Below are 17,671 nucleotides of genomic sequence, written 5' to 3' on the forward strand. Positions count from 1 at the left end.
TTTTATCGATTAACGGTTTTGGTTAATGGTTAATATTGGTTAACCATAATGTTCAAAATAATTTAAATGACGAAAGTATATTGGCATAAAAAATCAAGACAAAATTGCAAAAATGGTCCCTATGGTATGCATATTTTTGGGGTTTTATTCCAAATCCCGAGTTTTTTGGATCCATGGTCCTTTTGGAGTGGTTTGTCTGTGGTTTTGGTCCTTGGACTTAACTCCCGTTAAATAGGATTTGTTAAGTCCCCTTATGTGCCTCACACGTGAGGGTAAATTTGTCATTTCATATGTAAGGGACCTTTTTTGCATAAACCCCCTTAAGTAGAAACCAAGGAGTCCACTGTCTTTGAACCCTAATTCGAATGTCTCTGAGCAATCATCTCTTAAGGAATTTGAATATGAATCCCTTGCTAATTCTCGCTCACTGCCGATGCTTGGAAATCTTTTTAAGGCGCCATGACCATGGTTGTAATCGATTGTTTCCGGAGAAACTTTGGCGTTTGAGACTGGAATGGGGGTTGTTTTTGGTTCGTCCATTTCCGCCACTACAACGGCGACCATTTTCCGGATGGAGTTAGACCTGTCGAGGCTTTTCCTGCGCTTGGAGGAAGAATCGGAGTAATATTCTCGGGTTTGGATTGATCCATCGGGGACAAGAAGATCTACATTTGGTAGTTGTTCTTCGACGAAGATTTGCATATTAGAACGTGGTATCTGCACCACAGGTGCATCTTCTACCATGGGAGGAAGCTGTGGGAAAGTCCGGCCGATTAGATACCCGTCCCAAAAAAGGTCCCTTACATATGAAATGACGAATTTACCCTCACGTGTGAGGCACATGAGGGGGCTTAACAGATCCTATTTAAAGGGAGTTAAGTCCAGGGACCAAAACCACAGACAAATCACTCTAAAAGGACCATGGATCCAAAAAACTCGGGGTTTGGACTAAAATCCTAAAAATCTACATACCATAGGGACCATTTTTGCAATTTTGTCAAAAATGAAAATAGAATACCAAAAGGTCCTCGATGTCAATGTTTGTAACTTAGCATATACTAATAGAATAAAATGTGTACCTTTAATACTTAGAGTGAGATAACACATAGTCAAATTCAAAATAAAAAACATTCAATAAAAATATAAAACATTAAAAAAATTGACATTAATAATTTTATACATTGATAATTGATATTAATATTAAAATAAAGTCAAACATTCATACACGTTCAATACGATTAAATCAAAAACTATAAAATAAAAGAGCCAAACATTCATATTATGTGTTATTGGATAAAAAAATCACTCATATACATTCAATGTGATTAAGTCAAAAATAGTAAATAAAAAAAAGTTAAAAATTTTCAAAAAAATTCATTCTTAATATATCCCAGTCAAGAAGAACCAAAAACTTAACTTACCTAGAAGTCTTGATTATAAAGTCAAAAAATCCGTTGAATAAAACTATAAAGTCAAAACAATCTTTGATTAGGATTAACGGTTTGAGAAGCCTTCAATTACGATTATGAGTATGAAGATTAAACTAATTGTGAATAGTGTTTACAAATTGTAGAATTATCTGATTATGAATTATAACATTAATCAATAATCTAACTCAATGCATGATTGGAAGATTGTGTGTTGTCTACGTGATCAGTATTTGATGGTTTGATTGCTCGTTTGTCTCCTAATAAGTGAGGATTGATGGATTATATTTTCAATATTTTAATGGATCTTAAATAAGTTTGATTATATTATTTTATATATAATCTATAATTTTTATATATTAAAATATAAGTTAGCGGTTCGGTTAACCCATAAAACCATAACCAAACCGTTAGTTATCGGTTAACAAAAATTAGAAACTGAACCAACGGTTTTAAAATGGTTCGGTTATATCGGTTAATTTGGTTTTGTTTCGGTTTTTCGGTTATTATGTTCATCCATAGAAACCGGTATAAAACGTGTTTGTGCATCTTTACGCTAAACCAATCCCACTTTTTCCTATTTCTATACAAACCTAGTCCTAGTACATGCCTTCTAAGCCACCTTCCTTTTTCTCTAGATGACGTACTATGCTCAAAAATCCCACCAACCTGCCCATAAATAACCCCTACTCGCACATAATATTCTCATCACCCTTCGACATATCAACATCATTTTTACAATTACCCGCTAGCAAAATTCTATAAACCATAAATTGAATTATATTATTGAATCACCATGATGAAAATAAATTCATTCCTTGACCATGTCGTCTTTTTGGTGTAGAACTTGACGACAAAATATAAATGGTGTGTAAAGGTATTCATCAAAAAAAAAAAAAAAAAAAAGACCTTAGTATTTCTTCTAGCATCCTTTGATGATCGGGATCAAAGATTGTACAAGATATATGTGTGTGTTTATGGTGGGGACCATCTTTATTATACACACCGGTTTAGAGTCCTCATTAAGCTTTAACAATGGTATCAATTTAATTTCATTAAATAGAAATATGTAACTTAATGTCTGTAGATTCAGGCTAGTTATAGTATGTCACAAGAATTCCGTATATATTTAAGATTTATTATCTTAACCAAAGTTATAGTATATCACAAGGATTCCGTACATATAAAGAATGCGGAAATCTGACTTATAACGAAAAAGTTATGAGCCGTTGAAGTTTTGCGATTAAACCGGCACGGCTCCGCGTAACGTAAAAAGTGATTTTTTGACGAAATAATTATTAGCCTTAGGAATCTAAATGAAAGTCGTAGTATACATTAAATCGAGAAAAAGGAAGGTGTGTTATCCAAAATTATGAGCCGTTGAAGTTTTGCATAGCAGTATACAGCCCGAAAATCGAATTTTAGATTAGTCAATTTTTATCCAAAATTATCTAAATAAGAATCGAAGATCTCATTAATAAAAGTTCGATAATAAAAAGACAGTTGGAAATGGAGTTCGTATGTAGAAGTTATGAATTTTACACATTCGTTAACAGTGTAATCTTCTCAGACTATTAAATTTAAAAATAGTAGAGAATTAGTCGAAGGGGTCAAAAGGAAAGTTGTAGATCTTGTCAATACCTATGCGTGGATATATACAACGTCAAAAACGGAGCTCGTATACGAAAGTTATGAATTTTTTGATTTGAATGATCTTCCTTCGGACCCGGGGGATAGGCCAAAGATTACATCTTATAATCCTAATCAAAGGGATGAAATAAGGAGGGCATATTTGATTAAAGGGCCTTGTCATCCAAAGGGGCATAGTTTTGAATATACATTATTTAGTAATAAGCCAAGACGTTTTGTTGTGCAATGGTTTACTGATTTTCCATGGTTAGAGTATAGCAAAAAAATAAGAAGGCATATTGTTTTTGTTGCTATTTGTTTGGAGATATGGTAGGGAACAAGGTGGAAGAGATGCATTTATAATCGAAGGCTTTGACAATTGGAGTAAAAAAGGCTCATTCCGGAAACATATGGGTAATATTCAAAGTTATCACCATAAGGCCCAAGAAAAGTGTGATTAGCTATTGAGAAAAAACCAATCTATTGGTAAACTCTTGCATAAGAAAACAAAACTTGAGAAAAGTAATTATGAAATTCGATTACGTGCTACAATCCGTAGTTGTAGATTTTTATTGAAAAATGCATTACCATTTCGTGGACATGATGAGACGGAAAAGTCTAATAATAAAGGACTTTTCATTGAAGTATTTCTTTGATTAGAGAAGATAATGAGAAGATTTTTTTAAAGTTACTTTAGAAAATGCTCCAAAAAAATGAAAAGTTGACTTCTCCCACGATTCAAAAAGATATTGTCGATTGATTTCCAAAAGAGATAATCAAGTCTATTTGTGATGAAATTGGTAAAGATGTGTTTGCTATTTTAGTTGATGAGTCTAGTGATGTTTCCAAAAAAGAACAAATGGGTATAGTTTTGAGATATGTTGATAGACTAGGGATTGTAAAGGAAAGATTTATTGGAATTATTCACGTGTTGGATACATCTTCTTTGACTCTTAAAGCCGCCATTGATACCGTATTTTCCAACAATAACTTGAGTATAACACAGGTGAGAAATCATAAAATATTTGTTCCTTTAAATTTTAATACGATATTAGTTTTATTTTTATTTCTTATAGTTTTTTTATTAATTTTTTTTAAATATATAGGTGAGGGGACAAGATTATGATGGAGCAAGTAATATGAGTGGTGCATTCAACGGTTTGAAATCTTTGATTTTAAATGAAAACAGTTCTGCACATTATATACATTCTTTTGCACACCAACTTCAATTAGTGGTTGTGGCGGTTGCAAAGAAACATGATGATGTTGATGAATTCTTTGAACAACTAGCTTTGGTGGTTACTGTCATTTGTGGTTCTTGTAAGAGAAAAGATATGATACGAGAGATGTAAAAAGAAAGAGTGGTAGCTGAAATTGGTATTGGTGAAACAGAAACATGAAAAGGGTTGAATCAAGAGATTTCTCTTGTTCGAGCTAGAGATACTAGATGGGGTTCATATTTTAGAACAATTGTAAGTTTCGTGAATTTGTTTGCAGAAGTTGTTGCGGTACTTAAATACGTCAAAGAGGAGGGGTCTACTTTATCTAACCGTAATCAAGCAAAGGGTATTTTGTCATATTTCAAGACACTTGATTTCGTGTTTCTTTTACACTTGATATTGGAAATTCTATGTCTCACGGATACCTTGTCAAATCATCTTAAAAAAAAAGATCAAAATATTTTGGAAGCGACTTCGTTAGTAAGAGGGGCAAAGAAAGCATTGCTAGTTTTTAGAAAAAATGATGGGTTTCCACAAATTTGGAAGAAGGTATGTGCTTTTTGTGAAAAACATAGTATTGGAATTGTGGACATGTCGGGATATTATGTTACCCCACGCAAGCGTAGGACCAATAAGACTAATCAACATTATTTTGAAGTTGTGATTTTTTAACATAATTTTAGATATGCAAATTCAAGAATTTGGGGATAGATTTAGTGAAGTTGGCACGGAGTTGATGGAGAACATGGCGGCATTGAGTCCTTGTGAATCATTTTCTAGTTTTGATAAAACAAAGTTGTTAAAGCTAAGCGAAATATACAAAAACGATTTGATGATTTAGAAAGGGCTCAACTTAATGGACAACTTGATATCTATTATCACTCTTTGCTCCATGATGAGAGATTTTTCAACTTGAAGGGAATTGCAAACCGGAAAGCATCTCTATTTTCCTTTGGTTTATAGATTATTAAAACTAGCTTTGGTTTTGCCCGACGCAACCGCAACCGTTGAACGGTGTTTTTCTACAATGAAGTTCTTGAAGACCGATTTGCATAATAGAATAGGTGACAATTTTATGAATAGTGCTTTGATTTGTAGTGTATAAAAACAAGCACTAGAGAATGTTAAGACTGAAAATGTAATTACTCGCTTTCGTAAAATGAAAGATCGAAGAGGTGAACTTTAAAATGTAATTTTGTTATGGAAATTGAACTTTATATCTAATGAAATTGCGGTTTTTATTTTTTTTTCCTTATTGTATATTACACAATTTTTTTTGGGATACCCCTTAAGTTTGACCCTGGCTCCGCCACTGCAGCAGCTGCCGACGTTCATGCCGCCCTCCAGCGCTATCGTTGTTTCCTTTGTCGGTGACGACAAGGACCACCAGCGGGTTCCGTTCCTCTGTTGTTGTTGTTGTTGTTCGAGGTCGCCATGCCCTTTCTCCATTTCGTCGATCGATAACCCTGCAGTCGTTGGCGCCGCCATTGTCTTGGTGAAGTTCTACCGGCGTCAGCACCGCTGCTGCCCGCCATTTCGTGCCATTGCCATTGTCGTACGCCATTAGGTGGGTGGTGGTGTTCCTGTCCCGGGCAAAAAGTAGGTGTTTGTGTGTGTTTCTGCTGTTGGTGTGTGCGTGTTTCAGTTTGTGGGCATTTGTTTGCTAGGCCGGACTTCACGAGAAAGGCCACCACCACCACCGTGAGGTGGTGGCTGTCACCTCCAACCACCGCCTGCCGCCACAAGGGTGGCTGAGTGTGTGTGTGTGTGTGTGTTCATTTGGATATTGTTGTATAATTGTATTTAGTGGCCGGAGTAATCAAGGAAATTCATAACCACCACCGTGAGCCATTATTAACCACCACTACCCGAGGTGGTAGTGGGTGGTGCCCAACTTAATTAACAATTAATTAACCTAAAAGTTTAAACAAATGGACTAATTGGATCGCGATTAGGTTGGAAACCCTAATTAGGGTTTAGAAAACCCTAATTTTTGGATATGTTAATTTGGAATTGTCGAGACCCGAATGTTTGGACCATTGGATTAGAATTATGAATTAATCCTGACCACATTGTATGTTTGACCTAGTAGAGTGATGGAATTAATGGATTAAGTCCTTAATGGGTTAAGTAAGAACACTTAACCCTAATCGTCATTTTCTGTGAAAACCCCAATTTTGCTTGGGCCTTGAGTTGGGCCTTTCTATTGGGCTTTGGTGATTGGGCTATTGATGGGCCATCCAATAATAAGTATATGAACTAGAATATTTGGATGAGCTTTAGGGTAAGGCCCATGTGAGGGGTTTGGGCTCAATTTGGAAAATTAGGCCATAGATGGGCCATAACTGGGCCTTGATGATTATGAGACATTGGACCATTGGAATGCCAAGTGTTGGGAATAGAATAAATGGTTGAGCCTTAGCTTAAGACCATGTAAAGGTTTGGGCCCAATTTGAAAAATTGGCATATGTTGGGCTTTGGTTCATTGTTTGACTTGTGGGCCGTTGGATTGGGCCTTGGGCTTGAATAGAGCTAAGTTGGGGGTAAAGTAGTATTTTACCCTAAGCATGGACTTATGTTATGTGTTGGAACCCAATTATTAATTGGGTGTTATTTTGACGTTGACAGTTCGGGAATCTGTCATCCAACAGCTAGAGTTTTTGTCAGTGGGACTTCAACAGTGTGAGGTGAGTTACCTTTCCGGTAGAAGTGGTTCGAAGACACCAATACCGAGCCACTAGTACTTGTTTATAGGTAGATGATTGTCTGTGTGATAATTGTTTGGTATGCCACTATCTGTTATGTTTATGTGCTAATATGATATGATATGCTATGTATTTATGTGGTAGTGGTAGGGGTGAAATAGTCTCCGGGTACCGGTTGAAAGAGACCGAAGGGGTAGGCCAACACCCATATATGCTAGGCAGTATGTGATTTATGTGTATATGCTAGGGTATTATGTGGTGGTGGTAGGGGTGAAATAGTCCCCGATTACCGGTTGAAAAGAGATCGAAGAGGTAGGCCAACACCCAGATATGCTAGGTAGTTACCGGTTGAAAGAGACCGAAGGGGTAGGCCAACACCCATATATACTTAGGCGGTTATCAGTTGAAAGAGACCGAAGGGGTAGGCCAACACTCCGATATGCTAGGCAGTATGTGTATTGTATGGTATGTGGTATGATGGGGGAACTCACCAAGCTTCATGCTTACGGTTTTCAGTTTTGGTTTCAGGTACTTCTTCTTCAAAAGGAAAGGAGTCGGCATGATTGTAACGCATCACACTATGTTTTCCGCACATGAGTTCTTTGGGATTATACTCTGATATTGTTTCATTATGACATGTTTTGATTATTGACATATTGGTTTTGATATGGAATGACACTATGAATGTTTTTATACTATTGGTTTTATAATAACTTAATTAAAAATGAAATTTTTAGTCTTGAATTTTGGGATGTTACAGTATAGATGGCGACCAGTGACTAATCTAAACAAGTCATGTGGAAACACCGACAGACTCATAACTTGTAGGTGATGAGTTATGAGTTCAGGCGATGTAGTAACTACGTATTCATGCGATGATACTCTAACCCTTACTGGATACATATTGGGGGAGTAATCCATGAATCAGTAATGTCTATGTGATGTAGACGATGATCCTTAGGAACAAACATATAAAGAAATGCGATGTTAGGTAAATACGATGTAGGAGATGAGAATTAGGATAAATCTTTAGGGACGAATAAATAAAGAAAATGAGGATGGATAATCGGGTTAATTGTTTGACATGAAATATGTGAGAAACAAATTAACTATATTATTATGGGTTGAAAACCCTATGTACTCACTAGGTTTTCCAACTTGACCCACTCGGTTTGTTGTATCACATGTAGCGATATTAAAGATACATTCTGACGAGAGATTCAAAGAGTTTTAAGCCACCGATTTAATTACTGTAAGACTTGTAATATTTCGTTAAACTTATGTTTCTGTATTGACGATGACATCCTAATGTTTTAAATAAAAATTCATTTATTCGGAGATGCTTTGATAACATCTTTATCATATTTCTGGGAACAAATTTCGCAATACTATTTTTCGAAAAAGGATACACTTATTTTTAAATAAGCATAAACAAATCAGTCTTCTTTGGCTGTGAAAATAAAGATGTCACATAAGTATACAATGCTCACTTAATAGAATGCTAGTTTCTAATATATTGTATTAATAGTTAGTAATTACTAATAACTCCTGCTTTTATATTATACTATTAAAATGTATTACATATTCTTTTGGTGCTCTGTTATTCATGTTCATTTTATTTTCTTTAGAACAATATTAATGTCCATCTTATGCATCGATATCAAACCAACACAATTTTAATCAGATATTTAAATGATGAATAAATTACAATGATCACCATACATATACACTTGATGACATAGATCAAAAGTGGATTAAAAATGGTGTTCAATCTAACCTTATACATGTCAATTTTTAATTGGTCCAACCATAATCTTTATCAAGGCCATAACCTTATACATGTCAATTTTTATTTGGTCCAACCATAGTCTTTATCAAGGCCAGTTCTTTATGAAACATAAATATATTTCAATTTTCATGTTCTTGAATTTAGGACAATGATATAAATACCATCAACTTTATTTTGCAGAATTTTGCTACACAAAGTTTGTATATAAAACACATAGTACCTAAAGACTCTCACTGAAACAATGTATCATTTATAATAACGCTCATAAAATGAGTTAGTTCATGAAACGCCTTATGTGTTAAGCCTTTATAGAAGACAAGACATGCTAGCATTCAATTGGTTCTTATGTGTTATATTGAAATTTGTCCATCATGAACAAAAAACTTTAATATGATAAACCTAATTCAAGAGACCAAGCATTAACAAAGTAAAAAGAATTAAGTGTTCAAATCAAACAAAACATAAATTACTATTTTAAAAACAAGTCAAAACAACAATCCTACGAATTCAACCAAAAAGTGTGCAAGTGAAAAGATTCCACCAATTCACAAATAAATTGCTAAAAATGTCAAAATACATGAAGAATATTTGTAGTAACACCAGGATATCACGTCCGATGAAGAGTTGATTATCGCAACCACGTTGTTGTTTCTCGAGCTATTCGAAGAGGAAGACGCCATTTTGGAGTTATCGATTTAGAATTTCCAATGTTTGTGTTGCTCCTAAATGGGGAACATTTTTTATTTAGGGTTTCAAAGTGAATCTTATTTATTAAGCTTTAAAGTTTGAAGACACATTGGAAAATACGCGGTCTAAACCGCTTCCACATTGGCTATATCATATCCCTTATAACCGGTGAACTTGGATAAAAGTGCATCTATTCCCCTTTTAACACATAAATTTATAGTTTAGGGATAAAACTCATTGTTCATTAAGCAACAGTAACATTAACATTTACCAATTCTAGGTTTTTTATTGTAAGGGTTAGTACTGTCAAAAAGTCCAAATATACATTCAGATCCGTGCCACGTTGTTGTTGTTTCTCGAGCTATTCGAAGAATATTTGTAGTAACACAAGGATATCACGGCTAAACCGCCCAGGGCCTCCAAATTTATAGGGCCCAATTTTATATACCTTATTATGTTAGTTTAGAAAAAAAACCTTGATATATCATGTATAGCGGTTGGGAAGAGAAAAGAAAGAAAATAGAGCCAAAACAAAATCAAGAAGACTAAGGAACATGCAATTCTTCTTGAATAATCATTGCAATAGATCTCTCACCATCATTAATCGAAGAACTCTATGAATAGATTCTGATTTTTTTAATAGTAAGAAACACATCGATTCTAATTTTTTCATGCAACCTTCTGATTTCAATCTTTCTTAATATATCGATTCTGATAGTCTATTTCACGCATCCTTAAAAAATCGATCCTATATTTGTGTTAATCTGATTTTAACTAGCCACACTAATATTGATTTATGATTTTTCTGATTTGTGCTAATTTGATTTATGACTCGTTTTTTTTGTTTTTTTTTTTATTCGTGTAAATTTCGTCATTGTTTTCTCTTTAATGTTAGTTGTCTAATAAAAAGTTAATTTATGTGTTTTCTTTTTTACTTTATGTAGATAATTTAAAGCTTCAACATCACAAGTTTTGAAATCGTTGTTGTTGGAGCAAATGATTTAGAATTTTTTATCCTTGTTGTCAAAAAACAATTTGACATCACAATTTTCACATCTAGGTCTTTTCATTTTCTTTACTTTTCTTGTTTATATAAATGGCATTGTTCTATAAGATTAAAATAATAACATGTTGCCTAGAAACTAGAAAGTATTTTATCTAGTAGTGAGAAAATGGGAAAAAAACCCAGAACAACAATACTATTACAAAAGCAATCTATGGACAAATTATAACAAAGAGCTGCATTTAAAAAACATAAACAAAAAAGATGTTATCCTTTACAAGTTATTTTTAGTGTAAGGGCCTCAAATCTCTTTGGACCGGCCTGTATACATTGATATCTTTTATGAAAAATCCATCCCCTTAAATAAAATAAAGGAATGAACTTGTACAAGAGAAGTTTCCATAATGCTATCGTATTTCATGTTCTACATGTTATGAATATGAGTCGTATAATTTAGTAATTTACAATAATGCAACGAAACTGTTATTTCATATAAATATTTACAGTCAAATTTTCTCATTCACAGTTGCATTTTCCCATATTCTTCTTCCAAAATCACACGCTCATTTTTCCCTTTCCCCAAAAACTAGAACAATGCAATTGATTCCCTTCATGATGAATTCACTCATGTTTTAACATAAATCAATGGTTGTATGGTATCATAATATTCAAACGAAACTATCATTAAACAACACATCATCTTCACCCCCCAAAACCAAAATAAAAATAAAAATAAAAACCATTCCAAAAAAGATGATCAACCTATATAGAAGTTATCCTCGATTTATGTCGCACATCTTCTCCAGACAACAACCTTCGTTTCTTGGAACCATATCCATGGTACTGGTATATAACACTCTGAAGACATTGTCTTAAATATGACACGTCATATGTCTCCAAGAATTTCAAATCTGTGTCTCTTGATTTTATGCCTGCATAAACCTTGTACTCATCCATTACCGATGATAAGCACCAGTTTTGCACCTTTCGTAGGGACCCCACAAGACACCCTGTCCGATGCTGTCATCATAATACAATCATTATTATTTGGGATTTTTAAATTAATTTATACATGAATAAATGAAAATCAAAAGATATTGCTATTTATTGCATACCTTTCCTCGTTTGCAATGTATTAGAACAGGATGGATTCTCACATCTGCAAAAGAAAACATGCAAGTAATTTACAAGATTGGTATTTTTTTTCTGTAGAGAATTTAGAAAAATTACACAAATGGTCCTTTTGGTTGGTAGAAAATACCAATGCAAGTCCTTTTGAAGAATTTTTAAAATGATCGGTCCTTTTTAGGTTTAAAACACATATGATTGGTCCTTGTGGTCAGCAAAAAGGACCCATTGCGTACGTTTTAAACCTGAAAAGGACCAGTAATGTTAAAGATTCCTCAAAACGATATGGAGTTGTATTTTCTACAAACCACAAGGACCATTTGTGTAATTTTATCTAGAAATTAACGACTGTAGTAGATTGTTTGGGTTCATGATTGGATACCGATTAAGACTTTGAGAGCCTCTGTGATAATGTTAGTAAGAACGTCTACGGAAGGCTCCTGCGTGTTTAAATCATACAAAAAACAAATATTAGAAGAGATTGTATAACGATCTTTGATCGAAATCACAAATTTGCATCAGAATCAATGAAGAATGAAATTGAAAATTGAGAAGGAGAGATTAGAGAAATTACCCTGGTGCCATCAATTCCAAATTGAAAGAGTCGAATATTATGAGCTTTTAGGAATTCTAAATTTTCTGTAGGATAGGGTTCGGGGCACAAATATCTACACCCATAAAAAGAACAGATTGATCATTAATTGAACCAAAATTGAAACGATAAACATGGTAATTGAATCAAAAAGCGGAAAAACCTTACATGATGGATCGAAGCTGTAGGGTCTCGAGAAAGGGGAAATTCGAAGGTTGAGGGAATCCAGATCTGTATACTCGATCTTCAACATTAGCAAAATTAATAGGTGGAACGAAAGGTTCCCCTGCACAAGCACCAGCATCATCACCGTCGCCGCCACAACCGTCGTTCTCCGTCGTTTCATTCGCGCCACCACACTCCATGTTCATCAAATTCAAACCCATCATTAATTTCGTTGAATCAAGGGGAAAAAAAGATAATATGAATCAACGCATGATTGCGATTGGGGGTGTAAAGATTGAAGGAAACGTGCATCGACCCCGTCTCTCTTACCCCCCCAAAAATATAAGTTTAGGTTTTGTTTCCTTTTTAAATTACGAATTTTTGGAAATCATCTTATGAGTTTGTGATTCAAGAGAACGGTTCGTTAGGATTCTATCTCGCCCACATAGGGTGGCGTGGACGTATTGTGCTTTAAAGGATTGTACTTTATGCTGTATTTGTTGTACGTTGTAATTGATGTTGTATGTCGTGCATGTGATGTTGTATGTTGAATTTAAGGAGGACTCTGGTGGCCACGCCCATAAGTTTTGACTTGATCTCAACACATTCCAAACTTGGAAATATCTGACTTGTTTGACAAAAAAGATTTGTCATGTCATTCTAGAACAATAAAAATAAATATTTTTTTTAGAACACGTTATAGTAAAAAAAATCATGTTTACATGCATAAAAGTGTACGATTTTATTATTTATTTATTTATGTTTAACAACAGCTAGTTTTCAAGTATTTAAATAATGATGAGCTAAATCATACAAAAATCGTTTGATAGATTTTTATGTGAAAAATATAAAAATGTATAATGACTTGAGGGTGTAATAAAATTTTGATTTTTGCATGTATTTAGTTATTCATTTTTATACATTGTACAAATAATGAATATATTTGGTCGAAAAATATCATTTTAACCGGCATTTATGGATTTATACGATTACCATTTGATGTGAAATTTTATATCATTTTTTATTTGAATTTTTGGGTGAAATAGCTTGTATAAATGTAATAACTAATTTTATTTTGTATATATTTAATCATGATAAGACTTTGTTCGAGGGGGTCATTCTCCACATAATTTTTCAAAGAGGAAGGGAAGAGATGGAACAATTTTATGATAATCCATTCAAAAGCAACTTACAAACTAAGATAATGAAAGGGAGCTAAAATGTTTCCACAAAACTAGGAACTGATAGTGGATAATTATTCTAGCTAAAATGTTTCCACAAAACTAGGAACTGATAGTGGATAATTATTCTTATAAACTGGTGGATACATAGGTGTTGTTTGTTTTTTTTGAGACAAAATGTCTGCAGTTTGCAGACCACATCTGTAGATCTCTGCAGCAGAAGAGGTGGACCAAATGTCTGCAGTCTGAAAAAAGAAGACTATTTGTTTTTTTAATATCTGCAGGCTACTAAAATAAACTAAAATATAAATAAAGTGATTTTTTAAATATATTTATGACTTTGTTATAAATAATTAACAAATCTAAATTAACTTTTATGTATTATTGTATAAAAAGTAAAAATAAAAATGCTATAAATTGACGTATATATTTGATAAAAACCAACAATTTTGATCGCAAAGTTATGCCTAAATATTCTAATTAGAAATCAAAGAATTTGATATATAAATGAAAGGAAATAAACTTCGATTTTTTCAATTATATCAATTAAAAACGTGCCATAAATATTTTTTCTATTAAATAATGTTTTATAATATTTTGCATAAAAATATAAGAATATATAATTTTTTTTTTCATATTTATACTTCAACGACCATTATTATAATAAACTTTTATTTATAAATTTGTCAAAAAATATCATGATTGTATTGTCAAACATTTTTTTAAGTATTGTCAATTTTTTTTCAAAATTTTTATCAATAATAGAGTTGGAATAAATATAAATTCAAAAAAAAAAAAAAAGTCTATGTGGATTTTTAGGCTAGAAGATGTCTGAAGATGTTAGAAGACTCTGGTCCACATATGCACCAAAAAGAGGACGCGCAAACATTTTTAGGTCTGCAGTCTTCATAAAAACAAACAGTCTGCGAATGCTAATGTCTGCGCGTGGTCTGCGCCTGTTAGGTGCATTTCATGCATTCATTTTGTAGTTTTAGTTCATAAAAGTGCATTGCATTTAGGTTTAAACTCATGCATTTTGCATATTTTTCGGGATTTTTCATGATGCAATTCCATTCACACACTTTTATGATATTTCAGGGACTTTTTGAAGGTTGGAAATCGCTGGAGAAAGTTTAAAAGAATTGGAGACAGAGTTACAGAAGTTTGGAGCTCAGAAGAAGGAGAATGTAGAATTTGGCATCTCAGAAGTTTACACGGCCGTGTAAATGGCACCCTTTAATTTACACGGGCCGTGTAAACGTACATGCAAGGGCAGTCTACTTCGATAACCTTGAAAGTTTAAGCATTCTACTTCTATTGTTTACACGGCCGTGTAAATGGTACCCTTTAATTTACACGGGCCGTGTAAACGTCTCGACAGTTTTAAAGAGGTTTTGTATTCTTATAATAGGACAATCAGTTTTGTGACGGGTTAGGCAGGATTTTGGGAGAGAGGAAGGCGATATTGCAAGTAGATTAACACTTGGAAACACTTTAATTTCCTTTTTGTAAGTCAATTTGAAGTTTAAACTTGTTTGATTTGTAGTTCAACCTAGATATGTGTGGTTGATTTCATTATCATTTCCGAATCTGAATTCTTACGTATGTGTTGTTAGGTTGTAACTTGAATTTTAATTGTGTTTAACATCTAGTAATCTTTGATTTGATCTTAATCATATGTTTGGTTGGTTCTCTTTTTCACTTGATCAATGAATTAGGGTTCTAGTCAATCTAGTTAATCAAATTATGAAATTCGTATATGTTTTATGATTTGATGTTAGTAACACACACTTACTTGGTTGTAATTAGATCAAAATTAGTGTAATCAAAGATTAAAATGTTTATATTCCCAAGCTTAAGAGGAATGTTAAACATTGTTGGTAATTATTGCAAGAACTTAATGTCATTTAATGATTTGATGCAAGACCTTATTTGAATTGAATGAATTAAATGAAGTTTTATTTGAAGAGCTTGTTTTGAATAAAATATTTTTGCCAATTTGGATATTAGAGTTTATTAATATCCAACTTACCAACCTAGATTGAACATGAGTTATAATCATATTACATCTTTCAACATAATACATGTGTAAGAGTCAGAATCGGAAATGTACTTCTTTTATTGCATTTGTTATCAATCTTTCTTATTTATGAAGTTTAATTCAAGCTCAAACACAATCCCCCATTTTAATATTATTTGTATTATGTGTGAAAATATGGCAAGATAAGAAGTCCTGTATTCCTGTGGACCGACCCTGCTTACTCTATACTATTTTTAGTATTAGAAATAGAAGTGATTTGAGTTTTATTAATATTATTTTATCCCATCATTTGTTGGTTTGACCACCAAACAAATTGGCGCCGTTGCCGGGGATACGGTAGTACTAATTGTTTATGCCAAGATCTTTTCGCACAGGTACACCTTTACCAGTTGATTTGGAGATAGAAAAATCTGCTAAACAGAGAAGGAAGCAAGCCAGACTTTTAAAGAAACAACAACAATCCGGAGCTTCTTCATCAAATCTATCAACTACATCCTCTCCAACATCCAAAAGTATCACCCCACCATCTTCACCTACTTCTACCATGGCAGACAACCATGGAGGAAATCAAAATCCTCCACATCCACCACCTGAACAAACCTTTAGACAATGGGCCACTCAAGATGTCACCCAACAACCTTTGTGCATAAATTACCCTGCATCAATCAACTTTGAACTCAAGTCTGGACTCATCCATTTGTTACCCTTATTCTGTGGTCTTAAGAATGAAGACCCACATAAATTCCTTAAGGAATTTCATGTTGTTTGTGTGGGTATGAAGCCACATGAAGTCACAGAAGATCAAATCAAGTTAAGGGCATTTCCCTTTGCTTTACAAGATTCAGCCAAGGAGTGGTTGTATGACTTACCACCGGGGTCAGTCACAACATGGAATGAACTTGCAAGGATGTTTCTGGATAAATATTTTCCCGAAATGAGAGCTTCAGCTTTACGTAGAGAGATAATTGGCATCAAGCAACAAAAGAGAGAAGCCTTGCATACTTATTGGGAACGGTTCAAGAAATTGTGCTCAAGATGTCCACAACATGGGATTACAGAATATCAGTTGCTGCAGTATTTTTGTGAAGGAATGTCATCTTGGGATAGGAGATTACTCAATGCATCAAGTGGTGGATCTATAGCTGATAAGACTCCAACAGAAATCAGAGTTCTTATAAAAAACATGGCAGAAGAGTCCAAGCATACAATCCAAGAAGAAGAGTGGTACAGTGATGCACCAAGGGGGGTGAAAGAAATTTCTACTCCAAAAATTGAAAGTCAACTTTCTGAGTTGACTAAGGTAGTAATGATGCTTGCAAAAGACAAGGGCGTGCAACCACCAACAGTTAGACCTTGTGGCATTTGTACACAAGTTGGACATCCCACTGACATGTGCCCCATGTTACAAGAAGATGTAGAGCCAGTTCAAGCTATGGGATTTTCAAGTGAACAACAAGGAAACTTCCAGCCAAGAAGCAATCCAAATTGGCATCAACCTAATACCAATTTTCAGCCTAGACCACCACCTTATCAACCAAGACCCCCATTTCAAAATCAAATGCATCACTAACAAAGTTATCAGCCACATTTCCAGCCAACTCAACCTCCTCATCAATCTCAATATCAACCTCAAAACATGCATCAAGGAAGTAGTTCAAGTGGATTGGGAATGTCTTTGGAAGACATTGTTAAGAGTTTAGCCACAAGTACTTAAACCTTTCAAAATGAGACCAAAGCGAGCATCTAAGACTTTGGAGCAACAAATGACTCAACTCGCCACTTCTGTGAGTAAATTGGAGTCACAAGGCAAACTACCCGCGCAAACCGAGAAGAATCCAAAACATAGTGCATGTGTCATCACTTTGAGGAATGGCAAAGAATATGAAGGTCCAAAGATGGTTGAAGAAGAAGAAAAGATGGAGCTAGAGAAAGAAGAAGAAAAGTCAAAAACACCTTCCAAGCAAGTTCCTATTGAAGCAAAAGTCACTCCTCCTCCATTTCCTTCAAGATTAAACAAATCAAAGCGTGAAAGTGAAGACAATGAAATCATGGAGATGTTCAGGAAGGTAGAGGTAAATATTCCTCTTATTGATGCCATCAAACA

The 17,671-nt window shown here is 34.0% G+C and overlaps 2 protein-coding genes across 2 annotated transcripts; one reads left to right on the plus strand and one right to left on the minus strand.

The window, feature by feature from the left end:
- Positions 1 to 3,915: 3,915 nt before the first annotated feature.
- Positions 3,916 to 5,117, plus strand: LOC111879243 (uncharacterized). Its single transcript, XM_023875733.2, has 4 exons — positions 3,916 to 4,062; positions 4,163 to 4,370; positions 4,554 to 4,622; positions 4,960 to 5,117. The coding sequence occupies exons 1-4, from the start codon at positions 3,916 to 3,918 to the stop codon at positions 5,115 to 5,117; spliced, it is 582 nt and encodes a 193-aa protein (XP_023731501.2).
- A 5,803-nt stretch (positions 5,118 to 10,920) lies between these two features.
- On the minus strand, positions 10,921 to 12,752 carry LOC111877742 (tyrosine-protein phosphatase DSP3). Its single transcript, XM_023874278.3, has 5 exons — positions 12,349 to 12,752; positions 12,163 to 12,256; positions 11,971 to 12,028; positions 11,576 to 11,619; positions 10,921 to 11,480 (listed from the first exon to the last, which is right to left on the minus strand). The coding sequence occupies exons 1-5, from the start codon at positions 12,567 to 12,569 to the stop codon at positions 11,223 to 11,225; spliced, it is 675 nt and encodes a 224-aa protein (XP_023730046.1). The 5' UTR covers positions 12,570 to 12,752; the 3' UTR covers positions 10,921 to 11,222.
- Positions 12,753 to 17,671: the final 4,919 nt, after the last annotated feature.

The sequence above is a fragment of the Lactuca sativa genome, chromosome 9 (assembly GCF_002870075.4).
Source record: "Lactuca sativa cultivar Salinas chromosome 9, Lsat_Salinas_v11, whole genome shotgun sequence".
Classification (NCBI taxonomy): Eukaryota; Viridiplantae; Streptophyta; class Magnoliopsida; order Asterales; family Asteraceae; genus Lactuca; species Lactuca sativa.